The following is a 16,721-nucleotide window of genomic DNA, read 5'->3' as shown; positions in this document are numbered from 1 at the left end:
TTATTTGTGGCATTTACTATTTGAACATTTTCTTTAATAAAAATATTTTTATATACTCTATCTGTTTCAATTTATGTGAACCTACTTCTTTTTTAGTTAATGTTAAAATGAATGACTTCTTTTCTAATTTAGAAACAAATTCACTTTATGAAACGATTGACAGCTACATAAATACTCAAAGACTTATTTTGAACCACAGTTTTCAAAAAAGTTTTCTTTCTTAAATGTCGTACATCCAAATGGATTTATATAAATTGAAACGGATGAAGTATTTTTAAATATTTTAAATTATTAACTATTGTGATTTACAGTATCTTTTTATGCATTTATTATATCTATAAATTTTATTTTACAAAAATAAAAATTTTATATTCAAATTCAAACCAAATACCTCACACTCCGAATCAAGACAAATAAATTGGAAGAAAGAGTTAAAAACTAGTGTACTTTTATGCTGTACAGCTACTCTTTAGTCTCTTAATTCTCATTTCTGATTTATGTCAGAGCCCATGATTGGGCTCAGGTTTTTGGCATCCCAAATAGACTCTTTAGATCTGCCTAAGCCCTTGTCAGTTTCTCAATCTATTTTTGGCACAAAATCCTATGCCCAAGCTAGGCTTAGCTAGCGAGTACTCCCAAATTTTACCCATCCACTACTAGAGTCTACCAAGATACTCGCACTTCCAACTCTTCTAGGTTCCAAAAAATGTAATTTGATTAACAATCATTATGTCATAATTGAAAATTAAGTGGTACTCCCTCCAGTTCCTAATAAGTGTTCACTTGGGGTATGTTTGGTATGAAGTAAAATGTTTTTCATGAAAATATTTTTCTAGAAAATATTTTTTTGGAAAACAAATAGATTTCTTATTTCTAAAAAACAAGTGGATTTTTTACTTATTTTTTAGTGTTTGGTAAACAATTAAACAAAAAGATACTATTCTAATAGCATTTATATGTAATCTAAACAAAACACAATGGGGGTGGCATGAGATGGGTGAATTGGCTTACGGGGCTAGTGGGTTGGGATGGTCAAGGGGAGTTGGGTGGGTGGAGTGGAGACGATGAATTTAGAATATAACTTATGAAATTTGTTTTTCCTATTTTTATTAGGGAAGTCATTTTTTTCATTTTTAAGGAACTTGTTTTCCTAGAGACAATATTTTTCAAAATATTTTGACCAACCAAACATGGAAAAATTGAAAGACACTTTCTGGAAAATGTTTTCCTCCATACCAAACACATCCTTAACTTTTCTTTGTTTTTGGTTTAAAATAAGTGTCCACTTACATAATCAAGAAGGAATTAATTATTTTCTTTCAAATACCTCTATTTAGATAAGTGAATATTTATGTAATCAAGAAACTATATTAATTAGATAGTATTTAATTAAGAATAGTTTAGTCAAAATACCTAAAAAAATAATTAGGAGTTAGTATCTCTTAACGGGTATGCAAAAGAGTAACTGAACACGTATTTTGACCGGAAGGAATAAAATATTAGACTAAATATCAAATATTTTGAAATGTAATAATAAAAAATAAAGTGTCATTTAAAATTGAAATAAGAAATATAACCTGGAATGAGCAACATTAGTGGAGTACCCTTCTTTCTTTTTTTTTTTCTTTTTTTTCTTGAGAGTTCACACAAACAGAACTCAAAGGCAAGTAGCTAGGCAAACTCTGCTCAATGGGCTTTATTTCCTGGAATAGCCCACGCCCTTGTGTACATCTCATTCAGTAAATAGACTTGGTTGCAAAATTATTAAATGTGGCCCAAAAACCCGCCTAACTATAATATTTTGTACCCATTATCGATGTATATTTAGTATATAACGTGTGTATAATATGTGTATAGTATATACACGCTGATTATACACAAATTATACTGGCTAAAATTTGTAAAAAATAAAGATTAAGGTTACATCTGGTTGTAGACTTTTTTACAGTGTTGCATGATGTAAAAATTCCTAAAATATATTATAGGCGTATAAATGCTTATCATTTACTAGTTAGAATTCAGTATTTGCAAATTCGAGTCGATTGATTTGAGTTCTCACTGTTTAAAATCTAATATGAGAATATTATTGCTCCTACCGTAATTACGAAGAGAAAGAGCAAAAGTTTCGTCTCACCTATATATAAATTTTATTGGGTGTTTGTTGATAGTTGCTTTTGATGGAATCATTCTTGTGTCGTCTAATATATTTAAAAGGCACTTAATAAAAGTATATACTCCCTCCATTCCAAAATAAGTTCATTTCTTTTAGGCTACGACACCCCTAAGAAATCGTCACTGTAAAAATTAGGAGTTTTTACCAACTTACCCCTAATTAATGCTTAGAAAAGAAAAGTTATTTAATGATTCTTGATTACAAATAAGGGTAAGTTTGGAAGAATGGGATTAATTTTTTTTGGAATCCTAAAGCGTCACTTATTTTGGAACAAAATAAAAATCCTAAAAGGACACTTATTTTGGAATGGAGGGAGTAACTTGAATGTCACCTACGTAGAGCAAAAGAATGAAGATTATCTATTACAATTGGGAGAATATTTCTTCTTATTCTATCATTACATGCTATTCTTTTCATTATGCTACTTGGAATACCTTTTAATCACTTTATTTGGCTTATTTTTTGTTAGCCACAAGTCAGAACTCACAAGGGTATATGACTTGGAAAAGTTTAAAAGGAATTGGTTTGCTAATGACAGCACATAACTTTAATCATTCTCGTGCTAAATTAACCAATTAATCAATCATTCTTTGTGATACCTCTTATCATTTGACAGTTTGGCAAATGTCATTTGTCATAAATAATAAATCCAACAAGTGGAGAAATATAATCATAAAGTTTAATTTTCTTTCTGTTTAAAAAAAAATAAAAAATAAAAAAATCAGACGCTACACTTTGTGAAATTCGATTTAAGAATATGGTAATTGCGTTAACTCTTGAAAATGAAAATTGATCGTAAGACTTTAATTTCTTATGATGATTATAGTTGTATGCTAAATCTTGAGAAAATATTCTCAACATTAATAATCATAGGAGGATATTGTTCTCCGAAATTATTATCACTGCTCAACAAAAGTATGACGAACTATTGATTAAGCCAATAACCAAATAGTCCCTTCATGTCATTTTATTTAACGATATTTGCCATACACCAATTTTAGTAACCAAAAAGAAAAAAGAAAAAAAAAAGGTTTTTTTGACATGACGCAAAAGTATAATTTGTATCGTGTAGCCTTCAATCATATTTTGCATGTTAGCTATTATTATTTTTATAAGAGCTTGTTATTAAAGATAAATAAGAATGTGCAAATTAAACAATATTAAATATAGAAAGATATCAATATATTTTTTCGGTGGATAAATAAAATTATTATATAAAATAGAAATAAAAAGAGTAATAATTATGTGTTAGACGAAAGAGAGAAAGGAAGAAAACTGAAAATTCAGAAAATAAACAAAGTATTTGTAAAGTTGTTAGTATTAGGCGTCTCTGTGTGAAAAATTGAATCGTAAAACTTATAAACCACAAAATTTTGTTTGAGAAGTTGATCAAACATACGGATTCTTCAATTAAAATAAGGGGAAATTTGAATAATGAACAATTTGGCATACAAAATTACATTTGCTTAGACATATTTTAAATTACACCCCCATAGCCACTTTTTCACGTATACAATATTATACAACTTTATTCACCTACTATAGACAATGTATCAACTTTGTATAAAGGTGTATAATAATGTTTAAAGGTGTTTATACACATTTTTACACTGATATACAATATTATACAAATTTATACAGGAGTTTATACATAAAAGGTGTTTATACACACTTTTACATTGTATAAAATTTTATAATAATGGAGATCCGGTGGAGATCTAGTGATACAGGGGAGAGGATGATGGAGATGACCTCGCCGGTGGATAGAGTAAGAAGAAGAAAAAGAAGAAGAAGAAGAAGAAGAAGAAGAACTCCTCTGACGATGTCATTCCCGATGAGCCTTTGACTGGAGACGACCTATCCAGTGGTACAACATGGAGGTGAGTGAGAAGACAGAGAGAGAAGAGGGAAGTAGAAATTAAAATGCATTGCAATTAAAATTGAAATGAAATGATGTTGAAATGAATGCTGAATGAAGTAGAAATGAGAGTCAAATGAAATGATGTAATATTTGAAAGTGAGGGTACAAATTGGGTCATTTCAGGTAAAAATAGAAATATCAGCCATTCAGATAAATATTTTTTTCAAATAGACATACAGTGTTATTTTCCCTTAAAGAACTTGTTTTTTCCCCTATAAAATTGGCTGCCTGCCAAAACAAAGATGGGCGATTTATTACAATCTGATACTAATCTCTATCAATGGTTTTGATTTGGTTCCAATAATTTTGGTAAGGAGAAAGCTGAAGGTCTAGTTGGCAACTCACACCAAAGTACGTTTTAATATTCCCAAATCTGTCGTTGTAAAATTAAATTATGACTCATTAAATAATGAGCAAATAGCTGCAGAATCAATGCCTTCTCCCCTTTTACATTAATAAAACTGGCCAATCATGTCCTTGAAGTGAAAGTCGTACAGATTAAAAAAAAAAAAAAAAAAGAATAAGATTAAGAAAAGGAAGCTTATCAAGGCATAAAATAACAAGTGCTTTAGTGGTAGGGAATCAGTGCAACATGCATAATAATACAATTTCTGGTCACTAATGAATTGGTTTGATGTCACCATCATACAGCAACGTGGTGTGCTGATCAATTAAAAAAGTTCAACTTACAAGAGAAAAGATGAAGATATATCATAAAACAGAAAACAAATGCAACAAAAAGTTCAATCTGAGAGATAAGATATGTTGCACGATGTATAAAACTTGATGGGTCATTTGGTACAAGTTGAGCTTTTACGAATTCTCTAATTGTTTCTTTAACAAAGGTATACTTCTTTCATAGTAAATATTTTAAGATCTAAACCCTACTATAGCAACTTGCGACTCAAAATAAACATTCTGGGATGGCTACACTATCTCAAAACCCATGCTCGTTAATTACCTACTGTTTAACTAATATACACTAAAAATAAATGATTTTGTGTTATATCAGTACGTTCACGTAACACGTATTAACCACCAAATGATGTGTTAGGATGAATGAGATTCCTCCACCCTTAATTAGAGATTTCTAGCTCGAGCCTTTAGAATGAAAAAGAATCCGGGAGAAAGCTTCACCTTAAATTGGTCATACGCGGCACAAAACTAATTAAATTAGTCGAACCAATAAAAATCGGATACCAAAAAAATGAATTAACAAGTACTAACATAGTAAATTATTATTTAAATGCGTGGTAACTTAAAATAAGATAAGTGACATATTATGACAAATTAAATTGTTTAATGATACAAAATCATTTATACTGTCAATATATATTTAAGTTAAATTATACTCAATCGCATCATTCCGCAGACATGAGGTAAACCACATTCAAATATTTACTGCTACAAAATTCAAAGGCTGCTGGCAAAAGTGGGACAAAGTTGGGGGTTGGAACCTTAACAACTTGTTCAAGGTACTACGAACTAGTAATTATCTAATTGTACTATTTATATCTACCAAAAAACTTTTCATTGAGTTGTTGAATTAATTTGGAAGCTTTCAAATACCGTCCAAGTATAATGTCAACATTATGTCATCATCACTTTCATTTGAATATTCTTGATTTGTTAGTTCACTTGTGTGGTTTTGATATTTTAAAGAGAAACCAATATTTCTACTATTATAGAAGCACGGATTTGAAGCAGGATCGTGGACATCATTTCAAGGGTAATTCTGTCATTCAAAATATATATATATATCTATACATATATATATATAAATATATCCATATTTGCTTGTACTCTTGCCTTTAATGCTGTATTGTTAATTGGAAATTACGAAAAGCCAACTCTATCCGACCTTTTGACTGTGGGCCTGGAGGATATTTTTGTTAAAGTACTATTGGCCTAAAAAGTGATTTACTGTAGCTGTGGTACAAACATTTGGCCACCTTGACTAATATACCCTTTTGCTAGCGCCATCATTCAACTGTCAAGTTGCTGTCTATCTTGTCATCCTAATTGATGACCGGATTCATATGCCTTTACAGAACTGTGAAGAACAAAGTATAGCTTTGGTTTTATTTTTATTGAACCTCCAAATACTAATTGTATCTTGAAAAGAAATTCGAAGTGTGGACAAATTTAAAAACTTCCGTAAAATACAAAAGAGAAACATAATCGGATAACTTTTCATTTTTTTTTATATTTGTTATATTTTCAGTTCTTTTTATCCTCCAGAAAAATACCTCAATGGAATTTTCATATTTCTATACAGAGAATAAGTTCAATTATAGGGGCGGATTTATGTTGGTCTGAGGGGTGTCACGTGACACGGCTTCATCGATTTTTTTTTACTAAATATACATATATAAAAAATAAATGGAATAAAAATAAAAGATAAAAAGAAAATGTGATATTGCTTCAACACAAAGGCGTGCGTTGGTCTGTTGGTAAAGAGCTCTATTGAAAGCAAGGTTGCGGGTTCAAACTCGCTTGGCCTGATATTTTTTTTTTTGCTTATACTATAATTTAAATTCTAAATCAATAAACTAACTAAAATATAAATGGAACAACACGACAGTAGATCCTAAAACCAATAAATATAGTCTTAAAACTAGTAAAATAACTTAGCCTTTTCCTACTCTAATTTTATACCAAATTGGTCAAGTAACTTAAAAGCTAAAACCCTAAAAAGAACTCATAAGTCATAACCTTAAAAATTCTTTTATCAATTAGAATATAATTGATGGTTGCCCACCTTTCAAATTAGAATATAAGTTCTTCTCGTTCTTTATCCCGATTGGCACATCAGGTTAGCACTTTCTTCACCATAATATTTTATTAAGTGCTTGCAATTTTTTCATGACAATAATTTATTTTCTTTCTAATTTCTACAATGAAATTATTTAGTGTTCATTATATTGATATTTAAATTTATCTATTTTTTTATTGTTTCTTTACAATTTTTAATCCTCATAAGAGTTATCGACATGCACTTTTTATTTTACGTCTTGCTAGTATTGAGATGGTTAAAATTTTAATTTGAGAACAGAGTTTGATTTTATTTTCTGAAGCCATCCATAACACATATTTAATGCAAATATATATTGTAGTTACTGAACTAATCAATGTTATATCCTATTTATGTATAGTACGCGAATCCTGTCAAATTTTAGAATTAAAAATGAGAAAACGTCTAGATTGTCAAAGGGAAAATGCTTACAAACTTTTTATGTCTTATAAGTTATAAAAAAAAAAAAAACACTATCATATCATTCTATCTCTAAATAAATATTTGATCCTTAATTACTAATTGTGCAGATTACATCGCATTAGCCTAAATTTCAATGGAGCGATATTATCATAAAGTATCTTCCAAGTGTCCAAAGCCAAGTTCAACAACTCCAGATTCAATTGACTTGGGAGAAAAAATTAATGAGTCGGAACAACATCGACAAAATGAAGGAATTGATTTAAGTTCCTTACCAACTGATCCTGGGGAAAGATTAGCTATTCGAAAATATCATCCAAATGATCATGATGCAATAAGGAGATCGTATATTCATCAAGGTCCCTTCCAACCTCGAAAGCACTTGTTTCCTAAGAGATATATGTATTGTAAGTGCGTCGTTTTAATTTTAAATGGCTTGATGAGTATGATTGGTTGGAATATAGTGTAACAAAAGATGCAGCTTTTTGCTTCTACTGCTATTTGTTTCAAGATGAAAACATCAATCAAGGGGGAGGAGAGGTATTTTCAAGTATAGGTTTTACAAGTTGGAATAAGAAGAAAAGTTTTAATGAGCATATTGGCGGACCAAACAGTGTTCATAATCAGTCAAGAAGAAATGCTGAAGATTTGATGAGACAAAAACAATCCATTCAAAGTGTACTTGCTAAACAGTCTGATCAACAAAAGTTAGAATACCAAACTCGTTTAGAAGCTGCAATTGATGTCATAAGATATCTTTTGAACCAAGGATTATCATTTCGGGGGCATCGTGAAGACGAATCATCTTTTAATAAAGGTAACTATATTAAACTTCTTAGATGGTATACTAAACGATGTGATAATATTGCTGATGCATTTAAAAAAGCTTCAAAGAATAATCAGTTGACTTCTCCATACATTCAAAGGGATATTATCACTGCATGTAAGATGGAAACAATTAGGTATATCATTAAGGATTTAAATGATGATTACTTTTCCATATTAGTTGATGAATCTCGTGATGTGTCATGTAAGGAGCAAAGGGCTATTTTTTTGAGGTATGTTGATAGAAGGGGGAGTGTAATGGAGCGATTTATTGGTATTCTTCATGTTCGTGATACTAGTGCTTTGTCCCTAAGAAATGAAATTGTTGGTTTACTTGCTCAACATTCTTTAAGCCCATCTTATATGCGTGGACAATGTTATGATGGAGCAAGCAATATGCAAGGAGATTTAAATGGGCTTAAAATCTTGATACAAAAAGAAAGTAAAGGTGCTCATTCTATTCATTGTTTTGCTCATCAACTCCAGTTAACTCTTGTTGCGATTTCTAGAAGATGTGATAAAGTGCAGGAACTTTTATCGTTGGATTCTGATATATTAAATATGGTTGGAGCTTCTTTCAAGCGTAGAGATGAACTTCGTGAATCTCAAGCAAAAGAAATTGAAGAAGCATTATGTAAAAGCGAGCTTCAAACTGGTAGGGGCTTGAATCAAGAACTAGGTCTTGCTAGAGCCGGTGATACTAGATGGGGATCTCACTACAAATCCTTTAAAAAATTTATTCTTATGTTTGGTCCTATCATTGATGTACTTGATGCTATTGCTGTTAATGCCCGTTTTGAAGAAAAGTGTAGGGCAAAAGGATATCTTAAAGCATGTTTAACATTTGAGGTTGTCTTCATGATGCACTTCATGCGCACTATTTTAGCAATCACAAATGAGCTTAATGCAGTTTTTCAAAAGAAAGAGCAAGACATTGCAAATGCCATGCTGCTTGTTGAAGTGGCAAAGGAGCGACTACAAAAACTAAGAGAAGAAGGTTGGGATTCACTTATTGATGAGGTATCTAAATTTTGTATCAAGTATGATATTTCAATACCTAAATTTGATGAGTTTTATGTTATCCTAGGAAGATCACGTCGGAGAGTTGCTGAGTATACTGTTTTACATCACCACCAAGTTGCAATATTTTATAAAATTATTGATTGGCAACATCAAGAACTCAATAATCGCTTTGATGAGGAGACAACTGATTTGCTTCTTGGAATTGCTTGCTTGAACCCAGCTGACTCTTTTTCAAGCTTTAACATTGAAAAAATATTGAGATAAGCTAAGTTGTATCCTAATGGATTTGATAAACATGCTAGGATTGACCTCCGTTTTCAGCTTGAGAATTATATTGTTGATGTTCGTGACCATGATAAAAGGTTTTCCGATCTTAAGGGACTTTGTGATTTTTCGAAGAAACTAGTAGAGACAAAGAAGCATGGAACTTATCCTCTCGTGTTCCGACTAGTAAAATTTGTTTTACTTTTGCCAATTGCTACTGCTACAGTTGAAAGAGCTTTCTCTGCGATGAAGTTGATTAAGACTGACTTACGAAATCGAATGGATGATGAGCTTTTGAGTGATTGTTTGGTGCCTTATATAGAAAAAGAAGTATTTAGTACTATTTCTAATGAGGATATTATGGATACCTTTCAAAAGATGAAATCTCGTCCAGGAGAATTGTAATAATGTACTCGGAATGAGTTTTATTAATATGGTTTGAGTTGTCTTTTTATAATATGATATCATTATAGTGATTTATTCAGTTGTTCACTCTTTTACATGGTGACACTGCTTATGAAAAATCCTGCGTACGCCACTGAGTTCAAAAGTTGTCGACGCGTTAGCAAACTTAATTAGTTTACTTTTCTAAATGGTAGCTTGCGTTTGACATTTTTAAATTTTCAACTTGATTTCTGTTTATTTATAACTAAACACAATCTTATATTACATAATATAAAACATTGGCAAGGTCACGTTTCCTCAATAGAATAAAAGAGACACTCAACTTCTTACTCAAAACTTAATCAATAACATGATGTAACAAATGTGGCATCTTATTTCTAAAGAGGAGTTTTAATAAGAGTAAAATTAGAATACTGAAATTATAAACTTGCAACAACAACAATAACAACAGAAACAAAACTATTGTAAATAAATTAAAAAGAAAGTCAAACACAATTATATATATTGAGAGTGCCAATATTCATATTTTGAAGTGGTTATGACTTTATTCAAGGTGCTTTCTCCATTTAAGGAAAAAAATAAAGTTTATGGTGTTAAATATGTCATAATATTTGTATGACTATTAAAGCCTATCATCACGGGTGGAACGAAAATAATTCAATAAATTTTTTCATGAATTTAAGAGAAAATAAACGGAAAAATATGAGTTTATGTTATATTGAAGCCACTTCAGAAGCAGGTCAAGTTTGTTATCCATGCTCACCGATCAAGAGCTATTTTTCATTCATTTACATTCATGTGAACTTATTTAATTTGGCATGCAATTTTTAAAATTTGTGATATTAAATATGCCAACGTTTGTGTGACTATCAAGCTTTTGAAACTTGCGGTGTTAAACGTGTCATAACATTTGTGTATCTATAGAAACTTGCCTAGGTAAAACAAAATTTTAGTTAAAATTGTTTTCAAATTTAAAAGAAATTATCCTTGCTTAAACAATCTAAAAGAAAAAGAGTGTATATATATATATATATATATATATATATATATATACTCTTTTTCCTTTTATTTGCACAATCTAACGAATACAATACTTCCTACAACATTCCAAATTTGATTATTAGATTCTATTGGTTTATTACGACTATTATAAAGTACAATCATTTTTCCATATTTTCTAGATTTAAGCTGGATCCAGATCAACGAATTTTATCTACTTTTCACGCGTTAGGACTTTAATATCGAGTCACATTCCACATTTGAATTGACCTTTTTTAGTCTATCTGTGAAGTAAGGGACTCTTTCTAGAAAATTATTGGAGATCTTCCACCTAATTCAGATACCAAAATAATTACTCAGAATTAATATGAAACAGAGTTGGGTAAGGTGAGCGAATTTTTTTGTGGATGCTAATAGCACAATGCATGTTCGTTTACTAAAATGTTAATGATGAGATTTTTTTATTTTTTATTTTTGTTTTACTACTAATGTTTGTTCTGATGTCAAAATCTGACTGACGAAGAGTTACGAGATGTTAAACATAATACATTGATTAAGCACACTACGGATAATGATTCCATCATTCATTGTAAGTAACAACTAAAAAGATTTAATAAAAAAGAGACCTATCATGACTTGCTATTTTATATTAAAAACAAAAAAAAAATGTTTGACTTACTCAATTACTTTAAAAATATTGTCAAGTTAAATATAATGCTTGAAATATAATGAAAATTTCTTTTTGCATTTTTTGTGGTACAACATTGACATTGTCGTTAATATGTATGTTCTCTTACCAAATGTTACTACTAACTAAATAATACTCCTTCTACCCAATTTATGTGACACACTTTCTAGTCTCCTAAAAAAATGTCATTTTCTATAATTAGAAATAACTTAACTTTAAAATTCCTTAAAAAAATGACTTATGATCACACAAATATCTAAGTTTGGTACACCACAAATTTTAAAAAACTTCATTTATTTGTTACACTTTGTGCCTAGTAAGTTAAGCGGTGTGACATAAATTGAGACGGGTGAAGTATCAGATTCTCCTATTTAAATTCTTTTCTTCTTTGTTAGCAAAATGTAAGAATTCTTTGAAGCCACTCCAGGGGTGGTATTGCAAAATCTAAAACCTAAAGGGTGTAAGTGTAATTAACCAATTTTCTGGGATGCGTCGACTTGTAGTGAATTTTACTGCATGAGGTATATGAAGTAAGAAATATCGCTTTCCAAATCATTAGATTTTTCTCTTGTAATATTCACGTTAAACTTTCCAAATTCATTCTTTTTCATTTTTCTTTTTTTTTTTCTTTCTTTCAACATCAACCAATTTATAGCACCCAAGAAATCAAACAAGTTTCTTCCTCTTTCAGCTGACGCCTTTGTTTTTTTTTTTTGATTCATCTTTTCCTTAACTTTGATTCTTTATTTTCACATTATTCCATTTCTTGAAACTTTTCTTAGAAATTTCCACAAAAAGATATGATCCATTTCTGAAACCAATCACTTTGTTTTCTTGCTATTTGGGTTTTTTCTTGATTTGGGTTACTGTTGAAAAAAGGCAGTGAATCAAAAAGTCTATTTTTTGAGATTTTCTTGGATTTGGGTCTTGGAAAAATTGAGTCTTTTATTCATCTAAAGCATTTGATCTGTTGGTTTTTTTTTTTTTTTGGAAGTGGGAATTTGATTTGTGTTCTTTGAAGTGGGAATTTGATTTGTGTTGTGGTGGATTAATGAGAGTTTGAAGTTTGATTGATCATTGTGATAGATTGTATTGTTTAAATGGCTTTAAAAGAGTTGATTGAGATCAAATTCAGGCTTGCTGATGGAAGTGATATTGGACCCAACAAGTATATGCCAAGCACCACAGTGGCTACTCTTAAAGAAAAGATAATTGCACAGTGGCCCAAAGGTTTTAATTTTCTCCAACTTTGAATTCAGAGCAGTTTGATTGACTTTAAGTATACTTTTTATTTTGAATTCAGCTCTTCTTTGGGTGTATAATTTGTTTGTTTGTTGGATACTTAGGTGTTTGGATTTGAAATTTAGTCATTCCATTTCAGAGTGAACATATTTGGGAGGCATTTGGACATGGTTTGAAACCATGACCATGATTTCAAACCATGTTTGGACATGTAATTTGGATATCTTAAGTTTTATTTTCTCTTATAGACATAAAAAACTCCACAAGTTGTGAAAACTATCAAAATATTCCCAATTCTTTCGTTCAATAAAACCCCCCAAATGAGCAAGTCATAGTTCATAACAAAATTAATACGCTACTAGAAGGCCTTTCTAAAAAATACAACATCAATTGATCAAACTTTCGTTCAATAAAAACGAAAATTTAACATGAATAGTAATGTAGCTACTCTTTAATATAATTCTCCCACATGATAGACATAAATAAAGATTGGTGGAAGTCAACAAGGTTGGTAAATGGTTGGTGGGAGTAATTGTTAAAAATATTTACCAACTTATGGGTCTTTTTTATAAAATATAAACTTATAGGTCAAGTTTTATTTTTAAAATTTTTGAAACCATGGTTTGAAACCATGAGATGAAATGCATGTCCAAACGTTGGTTTCAAACCACATGTCCAAATGCCTACTTGTTCTATTGAAAATTGTTCATGTATTTTCTTGCTATTCTCTCTTTGGACCAAGGGGTGGAAAGGTAGTGGTATAAACTTGGATGATTAATTTGTGAGTTTCTGATATGTGTGCAGTTGATTGTTGTATTGACTGGAGTTTCTGCCTCATGGAACTATCCATTAAAGGGAGGTTATAGGGCTTGTCTTTTCAATCATAATGAAAGATTGTAAACAAGGCAAGGTACCATTTTAGTAACATTGGTGCATGTTGCATAGAGAAAGAATAAAGCCCGTGTGTTTGATTACTCTTTTCATCCTTTGGCCACCACAACCTTAATAGAATGGATGGAAGGTCAATGTTTTGTGAACAATGCACTAGTACAAACCTACTGCGTGTTGATTATACACATGTATAAGATCTTGAATATTTATAGCAGAGGCAATTGTCCCACGGCCACAAGAACATCTCCTGATTGATTTTAGATATCCCTTCGTTCGATGTGCCATGTTTTGTGAATATTCGTCTTAACCTGTTAAATTCACTTGTAGCTAATTCTACGAGATTGTGGTGTCTGCGTTAGTGCTTGATTTTGTCACTTTTGTTTATTTGTAAGAATGTGCTAAGTTTAATCACTGCCAATTATAGTTGAATAATTGAAAGGAAATCTTAGTTCATGCACAATATTGGTAAATTAAGCTTAGATAATTTTACATTACATTAGAACTCTTACTTGTGGAATTCACCACCTCTTTTGCAAGAGCAGTTAGCTTCATTTTAGCAAATCTAATCCTTCGCTCATCGGACACGTGATACCAGTCAAAATATTCCTCCATAGCTGATAGCCAATCAGCAAATATTGTTGGATTGTGCTTTCTATCAAAAACTGGTAACTCCATTTTGGCCTCCTTTCCATTTAGAAAAGGTCTCTGCAGAGGCCTTTTCACTGCAACTCCTTTTTCAGTTGGATTAGTTGGTTGGTCGAGCTGTTAAACATCTTCTCCGACCTCTGGTCCTTCATGTGAGACAATTCGGACAGATTCTTTTTTTTTCCTTTCACTGGTAAATTAGTTGGCAGCTCTGAGTTCTGCAACTCAAGAGCTCTCACACGAGTTTTTAAAAAAAAAAAACCACCATCTCTCCCACATACTGCACGGATTTCTGCGTCTCACTGGTGAACCTTTGAACATATATGCACCAGACTCACCCAAGGCGGACCTTCTTTAACAACATCTGTGTGAATACACTTGCTAAGAAAAAAACAACTTCAAGGTCTAAATCTTTCCTATGAGAACATTAGCTCTAGAATTTGATTCTCTTTGGCTTCCTGATCATTTTTATTTCATTACTGTTGGCCAATAATTGCAAATCGATGAAAGTTGAGGGATATCCTCCGGTCATCCTTCTTTTTTCTTTGAAACCAAATAAAAAGTATTTTATTTTTGTTATCAGACTAATGACAAGGCTCTGATAACAGTAAAGTTGAACGTTACCATATGTCAATCTGTTACTGTTATACCCTTAATTTTAACACCTATCTCAAAAAGCTACAACAGGAGCACGTAATAGGTGTCTTCTCCTTCTCCATTTGCTTTTAGTGGTCTCTGTGGTTTTTGGTCTGTTGCTCATATATTTTGTTCTAGAAGAATTGAATCTGCAATCACGAATGTGCTGCTCTTAGTTTAGCTACTCTTTTAGTCAACTATAATCCTCTTTGCTGAAAGAAGATCTTTTTGTGGCAGATAAAGATTCTGGGCCGAAGACAATAAATGATGTGAAGCTTATTAATGCTGGAAGGATACTTGAGAACAATAAAACACTTGGTGAATCTAGACTCCCAGTTGCTGAAGTTCCAGGAGGTGTCATCACTATGCATGTTGTTGTACGCCCACCTATGAATGAGAAAGCCCGTGGTAAGTTACAATATTTTGTGATCATAGAAACTCAGATCATGGTAAACATATACTAGATAGTTGTTTTAATGTGTCATGTAGTCGTATTTGAGGCACATGACAATAATAGGACGGCCCGGTAGCTCGTATTGGATATTTACACATAACGAAAGTATCAATTAGTAGAACTGCTGAGATTACCTTCTCCTGTTTTCAACATTCCTTGATGTAACTTGTTGTAGGTTCTAGTTGATACAAAAACAAATTGTTTGGTGCACCGGTACTTTTGTTATTCTATAAAGAATTGTTTTTTTTGGGGGGTTGGGTGGGGGGGAGGTGTAATCTAATTATTAGGTATTAAATTTTTTTAGCTTGTTCAAGTGTTGGATGACAACTCCAATTCAACTTCACAGTCTTGATACACTTTCTCCCTCCCATGGCCAGCCTATGGGGGAGGATTGGTCTCTTTTCTTTCTTTTTGGTTATGATTGTAACTTGTGCTGTTCAAAAAGTGTTCAGAATTGCAAAGCGAAATTTATATATTGACGGCTGTTAAAGATGTCCATGACTTCTCCGTAGAATCTGTTAACAATTTTACTGTATAGTGATTCCTTGTTATAGGGGTCACTCCAACATGCAATGTACATGAAGCTTGTACCGTCAGAAAATATTTGACGGACTCTGCATTTCTGTCGACGATTTTTTTTTCTTTTTTTGAGCTTTCTTTTAATTCTGTCTTTACTGAAGCCTTCTGCTGAATGAAGTTGCCATTTATTTGTTACAGCTAAACAGCGGGACGATTCCCCAAGGAAAGACGGGTGTGCATGCACAATCTTGTAATCCGTCTGACCAGATAACAGAGACGGGTGTGCATGCACAATCTTGTAATCCGTCTGACCAGATAACAGAATTACTCCAGTTTAGTAATATCCCATAGCTCATGGATTTTTCAGTAGCGGATCGTTGGTTGCTTGAAGAAGTATATTGAACGTTAGTGGAGTCCAAGAAGATATGAAATGACAAAATTTGGAAGTTCAATTATCATTCAAGGTCTTTGCTTTTACTTTTAGATTTCAGCTTTGTAAGCTTTCTCTAAGGCAAAAAAGGATTGGTGCATTGTTGTGTAGGGAACTTCTTTGGAAAGTATGAAAATTTCTTTCTTTTTAGGTTGGGTGCATTGGGGTTAAACAAGGGAACAAGAAGAACAAAAGAATTGTTGAAGATTATAGTTGGTTTGATTTCATTTCATTTGCAATCCTATAGTTACTATGAAGAATTTTCTTCTGTTATTGATGCTCCAATATCTATGGCATCACATTCACCATACCAATTTATATTGTTTATGTTATTTTCCAAGTAGGATATAACATAAGATGCAAGTCAAATTCCAGCTTACAGTACATGTGAA

At 31.5% G+C, this 16,721-nt stretch overlaps 2 protein-coding genes across 2 annotated transcripts; both read left to right on the top strand.

The window, feature by feature from the left end:
* The first annotated feature begins 7,444 nt into the window (after positions 1-7,444).
* On the top strand, positions 7,445-9,962 carry LOC132034881 (uncharacterized). The gene is made up of 3 exons (XM_059425220.1): positions 7,445-7,653; positions 7,773-9,153; positions 9,906-9,962. The coding sequence occupies exons 1-3, from the start codon at positions 7,445-7,447 to the stop codon at positions 9,960-9,962; spliced, it is 1,647 nt and encodes a 548-aa protein (XP_059281203.1).
* Positions 9,963-12,512: 2,550 nt separating this feature from the next.
* LOC132033767 (membrane-anchored ubiquitin-fold protein 3-like) lies at positions 12,513-16,643 on the top strand. The gene is made up of 4 exons (XM_059423833.1): positions 12,513-12,742; positions 15,164-15,334; positions 16,098-16,174; positions 16,223-16,643. Exons 1-3 carry the CDS (start codon positions 12,613-12,615, stop codon positions 16,151-16,153), a joined length of 357 nt encoding a protein of 118 aa, XP_059279816.1. The 5' UTR covers positions 12,513-12,612; the 3' UTR covers positions 16,154-16,174; positions 16,223-16,643.
* The last annotated feature ends 78 nt before the right edge of the window (positions 16,644-16,721 follow it).

The sequence above is a fragment of the Lycium ferocissimum genome, chromosome 10, assembly GCF_029784015.1.
Source record: "Lycium ferocissimum isolate CSIRO_LF1 chromosome 10, AGI_CSIRO_Lferr_CH_V1, whole genome shotgun sequence".
In the NCBI taxonomy this organism is placed as follows: Eukaryota; Viridiplantae; Streptophyta; class Magnoliopsida; order Solanales; family Solanaceae; genus Lycium; species Lycium ferocissimum.
This window is presented reverse-complemented; position numbering and strand designations above follow the sequence as displayed.